Below are 7455 nucleotides of genomic sequence, written 5' to 3'. Positions count from 1 at the left end.
GTACACATTCATCCAGTCGATTGATATTTGAGCGATGATTAGCAGCAGAATGAGTCTTCAACAGAATTTAGTTTATATAGCCAAATACAGGCAATTCAAGGAAGCATATACGAAACAGCTTGCAATTGCCCAATAATATGATACAATTTGCAGAATTTGAAGGATTTCTTACAACCTTGAATAACCACTGCGGTCATCATATTGCTCCATGAACTCATTGTTGAACTTCTTGAAACTGGCCATGATTTCGGGCATTTCTTCCTCTGCCGGTAAAATGGTTGTCCTTAAATGAAAGACCCTGCAAGAAAGCTTAACAATCAGACACTAGCATTTAATTACAGTTTAGGAACAGACTCATCTAGAGACGTGCTTTTGCACACCCACAAAAGAAAAGGATGGGGGAGGGGGGCGGGCAAAACCCCCTTCAGAAACAAAAGAAGACAAGTGAGAAAAATAATTCTCCATATACCTGTCAGAAGCATGCACGTAATCTTCACAAATACATGATTCAAATTATGATGCGAATATAAAAAAACAAAAAAAATCAGTATGTGACAAGAAATCAATCCGCGTGACGAGAAACATAGCCAAGAGAATTGGCTGAACTTTTCAAGACAGTTTTCTTTTGTTTCGTCTCATATGTGTCTGTGTGCATGCATGCTTGTGTGTTCAAGCCCTGTAAAACTATTAAAAAGAATGCAATAGGAAAATGGCATTTAGCTACAGCTAAATCCAGAGTTTAAATCAAAAAAGAAAAATCAGAAGTTACCCTTCTTTTTGTCCAAATCCTGAACCAGGGACTGTGGAAATGCCAGTGGCTTCCAAAAGCTTGAGACAGTAGAAAACATCAGGAACCTTTCCAGCCTTTTTGGCAGCCTCTATTGCTTTAGGTGGCAATCGTATTTGAGGAAATGAATACATAGCACCTAAAACCAGATTCTACAATGTCATACAACGTCCAGGTACAGATTGGGAGTGAGATCACAAAATGCAAGATGTTAAAATAGCTAAGAAACAACAATTTACCTTCTGTGAAATTGCATATCACATTTTTGCAGCTGTTGAATCCATCAGTCATCATCCTTGCTCTTCTCCTTAATGATTCAATGATTCCTTTGCTGCGTTGTTTTGATCATAAAACATTGTTATTCCTTGCTCAAAGTAGACAATTCTTTTACTTGACAATGGACATTAATAGTATCCATTAACTAGTTTGGAAATCAGATTGACAGTTTAGCAAAGTTCTAAATCAAAGGGGAATGTCCTTGGTTCAGTTTCATTTATCATCATGAATACTGAATTAACTCCTCAGAAACTAAATCTTAGCAGGCGTACCTTTCCCTAATGAACTGCTCATATGAAATATCTCCAGGTTTAAGCGGGTTGACCATCAGCCCCATCTGTAAATAGCTAGAATTTGTTACAACAGGAACTGGAGCACTAACGAGAAACAAGCACTGGATCTCCCAGCTAAATAGATAAAATTACCACAGCAGAAAGTGTGCAGGCTACTTACAAATATTTGTGCAGGGACATTTGGACTAAGTGATACTGATGCAACCTTATAAATCTCATCAACAGTCTGCAGCATAAATCATTATAAACAAAGATGACTTTTGAATGTTTGTAGTTCAAATACTGCTCGAATTGAAAGATCATTCTGGTGTTTAATTTCCATATTGCATGTCATAAAACACATGAGATTAAAAACATTGAACAATTATTATGAAAAAAAGAAATCTGTTTTATCAATAGATAGAATGAAGATAAGAGAATTTGTGAATCATATGAAATGATATAAGCTAAGAGTATTCTAGTCAACCACATCTTTTTTTTTTTCTTCTTTTGGCCCAGCTTTCTGTAAATTTTATATTGTTCTGTAATTCTTTTATATTTTGTGTGGTTATGAATGCCTAATTGTTTTTATTGTATGAATGCCTAAATTAATATTTGCAAGAAACACATAGCTTGCAACTCAAGAAGGATGCAAATATCTATAAGATAAAAAGCAAACCTTTGGAGGAATGTTTGTCATCTCAAAGTATCCACCCCGCTGCCCACATTCACCCCAATATCCTTTGGACACAGTGTGGAAAGAAACAAGCTGGACTTCCTTGCTCATGGGTGGGCCCATGCCCATCAAAACCTTTCAAAGTCACAGCAAAAATATTATTGATAATTTAATATCAGTTGTAATTCCAGTAGCAAATACTTGAATTTAGAGGCAAAACAATAATTACCTTTCTAGCACTAATAAATGGACGTTCATCCTGGTAAATGTTCTGTTGATAAACCTCATCTCCAAGAAGAGCCAAGTTTTCTTGGTAACAGAAGCGCAATATTTCCCTTAAATTAGCTTCACTAAGACACTGACCAGTGGGGTTGCCTGCAAAACCCCCTTCAGAAACAAAAGAAGACAAGTGAGAAAAATAATTCTCCATATACCTGTCAGAAGCATGCACGTAATCTTCACAAATACATGATTCAAATTATGATGCGAATATAAAAAAACAAAAAAAATCAGTATGTGACAAGAAATCAATCCGCGTGAAGAGAAACATAGCCAAGAGAATTGGCTGAACTTTTCAAGACAGTTTTCTTTTGTTTCGTCTCATATGTGTCTGTGTGCATGCATGCTTGTGTGTTCAAGCCCTGTAAAACTATTAAAAAGAATGCAATAGGAAAATGGCATTTAGCTACAGCTAAATCCAGAGTTTAAATCAAAAAAGAAAAATCAGAAGTTACCCTTCTTTTTGTCCAAATCCTGAACCAGGGACTGTGGAAATGCCAGTGGCTTCCAAAAGCTTGAGACAGTAGAAAACATCAGGAACCTTTCCAGCCTTTTTGGCAGCTTCTATTGCTTTAGGTGGCAATCGTATTTGAGGAAATGAATACATAGCACCTAAAACCAGATTCTACAATGTCATACAACGTCCAGGTACAGATTGGGAGTGAGATCACAAAATGCAAGATGTTAAAATAGCTAAGAAACAACAATTTACCTTCTGTGAAATTGCATATCACATTTTTGCAGCTGTTGAATCCATCAGTCATCATCCTTGCTCTTCTCCTTAATGATTCAATGATTCCTTTGCTGCGTTGTTTTGATCATAAAACATTGTTATTCCTTGCTCAAAGTAGACAATTCTTTTACTTGACAATGGACATTAATAGTATCCATTAACTAGTTTGGAAATCAGATTGACAGTTTAGCAAAGTTCTAAATCAAAGGGGAATGTCCTTGGTTCAGTTTCATTTATCATCATGAATACTGAATTAACTCCTCAGAAACTAAATCTTAGCAGGCGTACCTTTCCCTAATGAACTGCTCATATGAAATATCTCCAGGTTTAAGCGGGTTGACCATCAGCCCCATCTGTAAATAGCTAGAATTTGTTACAACAGGAACTGGAGCACTAACGAGAAACAAGCACTGGATCTCCCAGCTAAATAGATAAAATTACCACAGCAGAAAGTGTGCAGGCTACTTACAAATATTTGTGCAGGGACATTTGGACTAAGTGATACTGATGCAACCTTATAAATCTCATCAACAGTCTGCAGCATAAATCATTATAAACAAAGATGACTTTTGAATGTTTGTAGTTCAAATACTGCTCGAATTGAAAGATCATTCTGGTGTTTAATTTCCATATTGCATGTCATAAAACACATGAGATTAAAGACATTGAACAATTATTATGAAAAAAAGAAATCTGTTTTATCAATAGATAGAATGAAGATAAGAGAATTTGTGAATCATATGAAATGATATAAGCTAAGAGTATTCTAGTCAACCACATCTTTTTTTTTTTTTTGGCCCAGCTTTCTGTAAATTTTATATTGTTCTGTAATTCTTTTATATTTTGTGTGGTTATGAATGCCTAATTGTTTTTATTGTATGAATGCCTAAATTAATATTTGCAAGAAACACATAGCTTGCAACTCAAGAAGGATGCAAATATCTATAAGATAAAAAGCAAACCTTTGGAGGAATGTTTGTCATCTCAAAGTATCCACCCCGCTGCCCACATTCACCCCAATATCCTTTGGACACAGTGTGGAAAGAAACAAGCTGGACTTCCTTGCTCATGGGTGGGCCCATGCCCATCAAAACCTTTCAAAGTCACAGCAAAAATATTATTGATAATTTAATACCAGTTGTAATTCCAGTAACAAATACTTGAATTTAGAGGCAAAACAATAATTACCTTTCTAGCACTAATAAATGGACGTTCATCCTGGTAAATGTTCTGTTGATAAACCTCATCTCCAAGAAGAGCCAAGTTTTCTTGGTAACAGAAGCGCAATATTTCCCTTAAATTAGCTTCACTAAGACACTGACCAGTGGGGTTGCCTGGGTTAATAATCACCATTGCTTTTACCTGACCATATATCAAATATATTAAAGATTTAGTTTGCGGTAATGAGCATTATAAGACACATTGGGTCAGTAGCTGATGCATGCACATAAAATATTAAGATAGAAGAGGACAATAGACCAATCTTCCCAAGTAGATAGAATTTCCGAGAGTAATCGTCCAAATAACTGGCCAATACAAGTAAAATCCAGACAGTTAAAATCAATACCCTATCCATTCTGTTCTTCCAGTTTTCTGTTAAATTCTAAGGTTCCAATTTCCAAATAGATATCAAGCAATTGCATGTATACGAGATATATACAAGGTCGAGTCAAAGCATACTAACAGTTATTCCTTTATAGCGAGCTTGTGCAACTGATTGTCTAAGGTCATTAACATCAAGACCCCAGTTTGCTGTCTCTTCTAGATAATATGGAACGAGGGAACCGCCAAATAGAGAAATTGCAGCAGAGTAAAGCGGGTACTGTGGCACTGGAACCAAAACCTGACAAATACATGATATTTTTATTACAGGCATTGTCTGGTAAATGGTATGATAATGACACTAAGATAAAGCAAACCTCTATCATTACCAACAAGAAAGAAGGGGCTGGGAAAAGATTTAGAAGAAGCCTACATTAAATCAAAGGAGACAGTAGTACTTCCATTCATTGCAGGAAAGTATACTTACCCCATCACTTTCACCGCAGATAATAGTATTCAAGATCTGCATGACACCTTTACTGGCACCATCAGTGAGGAATATGAGTTCTGGGTCACTGTCAACAAAGTGAGCAGCAATGTGAACTTCAGCTTAACACTTGCAGAACAAAGACAACAACTATTTATTCAAAACACAACCGCACACGGAGAGATAGAGAGAGCAGAAAATGACCATTTTATATAACAACATCACCTTGGATATCCATCACGCCTTTCAATGAAATCTGCTACCTCCTTCCTAACTCCAGGCATACCTCGAGAGTCACTGTAAGCACCTAAACATGTGAACAAGAGTAACTTTAATTTGCATTGCAGGTTCTGATGGCAGTGTCACAGTGGTACTACTCTTTAACTAGCTAGAGCAGCAAGATATTGAAAACCATAAAGTTCTCAAGGCAGGAACATATAAGAAAGGAATATGGGCGAAAATGAAATGACAATGTACATGTGGAGTTGGCATAAGGTGAAGCATCTAGGATACAACCACCTAAAAAAATTCTTAATGTTTCAGTACTTGTGTGATTTAATAACCCTCCACTGACCAACCTGTAAATGCAAGATACCCCAATGCACTTGATAATGTTTCAACCCCTTTCCACAACTTATGCAAGGAAAGGCAGGTAAAAAGAAGATACCTAGACCACCAGTAGTCATAGCAAGATAATGCTTAGCTTTTGCAATAGCATCCGCAGGGAATAAAAACCCCACATTTGGATCATCTAGTAGAAATGGTGCTTGGCAGAGAGCAACCACCTACAATAGAACTTTCCATGGTTCAACTCAACTATATAGACAAGAATCCATAAGCAACTCAAAACAGTTCATTTAAGCAGTAAATACAAAAGATACATATACAGAGGTTTAAGATACTGCAACTTTACCTGGCGAGGAAAGGTAAGTGGCTTCTGTCCAAGAGCATGAGGATTGCCGACATTTGTGAAAATAATCTACAGAATAAATTTGAAGCAGTGAGACTCGAAGAAATAGGCAAAGGATAATGACATTTAATACATACATAAAACACACACACACACACACTCATATATGTATTAAATGTTTTGTACTGGTCGATTTAAAGCCAAAATACAGACATCTTCCCATGGTTTTACAAGGAATTAAATCACATGTGAAGTAAGATTTTACACATAGAGTAACAGGTTAAGGCACTAGAATCATATTAGAAGGTCTAATATTCAAGATTATCATTGATTGCCTAGTGCAAGATCATGGAGCATATATTGCTATTGCATGGCTCATGACTGTGCTACAAAATATGCAAGTACATTTAATGGCAAACATGCTGTACTTTTACATACAAATTATATGGAATACAAAATATAACTGAATATGCATCTCCCATAGGACTAGGTTTTCACAATTGATGAGAGAAAAAGCCTCCCTCTAATGAAAAGCGTGCATTACATTTAACAAATTCTTTCATGAATTCAAAAGCGAAAAAAATAAATAGAACGCAAACAAGAGGCACATCCAACAAAGGAATTAGCAGTGACGTATATGAAAACTTGGAAGACAGGGAATCAGCAACCGGAACTAGAAGCAGTGATGGCAGTGCTAGTAATAAAATTGGCCAGCTGATAGGTGTGAAAATCTACTAAAAATCTCCAGTTGTTGCATAATGCTAGTAATAAAATTGGCCAGCTTAATCTACTAAAAATCTCCAGTTGTTGCATCCACATAAATTCAGTAGAATTTCAACACATTTATTTAAGTTAACTTTCAAATCCACGAAACATCATAAGCTAAATTACGAAAAACAATATTTCTGAAGAAAATTTGATCAGACTTAATATAATATAATATAATACAATATAAATACCTTCTTCCCTTCCTTTTGAAGCTCAGAAGCTCGAAGATATAACTCGCCTCTTACAGCATACTGAACCTTCTTGACGTTTTCATTCAACGATTCATAGTCTAATGCTCTAGGTGCCATGATGGTTAGTCTACCTTCTCAATCAGTCTGAAAAATCAGGCAAGAGAGCAAATTCAGTTTCTAGTCAACAATTTTCATCGGTAAACATTGGAATGAAAATAAAACAAAGCATTAAATGAAACATCAACATGGCCACTCTAATCATAAGAAAAAAAAATACACCCAATTGTCAGAATTTTAATCTAACAATTAAATTTCCACCTACGAATTTACAGCAACCAATGAATATTCAGCAAATGCGTCAGAAATTTCAATAACAAGCATCAAATTAAGATTCTAGAATCAGACAAAGAATATGTTAACACAACGTCAAAAGGGACAACGAAAAAAAAGAAATCAAACCCAAGATTGTGAAAGAAAAAACCAAATTACAATGGTGACGCATGCGAAGCACTGAAACTGGGCAAAACTCCAAAA

General features: G+C 35.8%; 1 protein-coding gene across 2 annotated transcripts; it reads right to left on the bottom strand.

Moving 5' to 3' along the window:
• LOC105118417 (glutamate--glyoxylate aminotransferase 2) lies at nucleotides 1-7096 on the bottom strand. 2 transcript variants are annotated; one of them, XM_011016367.1, is made up of 14 exons: nucleotides 6922-7096; nucleotides 5966-6031; nucleotides 5720-5837; nucleotides 5278-5359; nucleotides 5053-5140; nucleotides 4708-4866; nucleotides 4358-4385; nucleotides 2241-2386; nucleotides 2015-2146; nucleotides 1517-1582; nucleotides 1336-1400; nucleotides 1027-1118; nucleotides 770-926; nucleotides 1-298 (listed from the first exon to the last, which is right to left on the bottom strand). In XM_011016367.1, the coding sequence occupies exons 1-14, from the start codon at nucleotides 7036-7038 to the stop codon at nucleotides 169-171; spliced, it is 1446 nt and encodes a 481-aa protein (XP_011014669.1). In that variant the 5' UTR covers nucleotides 7039-7096; the 3' UTR covers nucleotides 1-168. The 2 variants fall into 2 exon arrangements, with proteins under 2 accessions (XP_011014669.1, XP_011014670.1); XM_011016368.1 differs by lacking the exons at nucleotides 770-926; nucleotides 1027-1118; nucleotides 1336-1400; ... (1 more) ...; nucleotides 2015-2146; nucleotides 2241-2386 and adding exons at nucleotides 2746-2902; nucleotides 3003-3094; nucleotides 3312-3376; nucleotides 3493-3558; nucleotides 3986-4117 and having other exon boundaries at nucleotides 4212-4385.
• Between the last annotated feature and the right edge of the window lie 359 nt (nucleotides 7097-7455).

This window comes from Populus euphratica, unplaced genomic scaffold, assembly GCF_000495115.2.
Source record: "Populus euphratica unplaced genomic scaffold, PopEup_1.0 scaffold1922.1, whole genome shotgun sequence".
NCBI classification, from domain to species: domain Eukaryota; kingdom Viridiplantae; phylum Streptophyta; class Magnoliopsida; order Malpighiales; family Salicaceae; genus Populus; species Populus euphratica.
This window is presented reverse-complemented; position numbering and strand designations above follow the sequence as displayed.

Coding starts and splice junctions, on each gene's coding strand:
- LOC105118417 (XM_011016368.1), bottom strand. CDS start 7,038: ATGGCACCTAGAGCATTAGACTATGAATCGTTGAATGAAAACGTCAAG. Junction 3,377..3,492: donor ATGTCCCTGCACAAATATTT/GTAAGTAGCCTG, acceptor AGCTATTTACAG/ATGGGGCTGATGGTCAACCC. Junction 3,095..3,311: donor GAGCAGTTCATTAGGGAAAG/GTACGCCTGCTA, acceptor AAAACAACGCAG/CAAAGGAATCATTGAATCAT.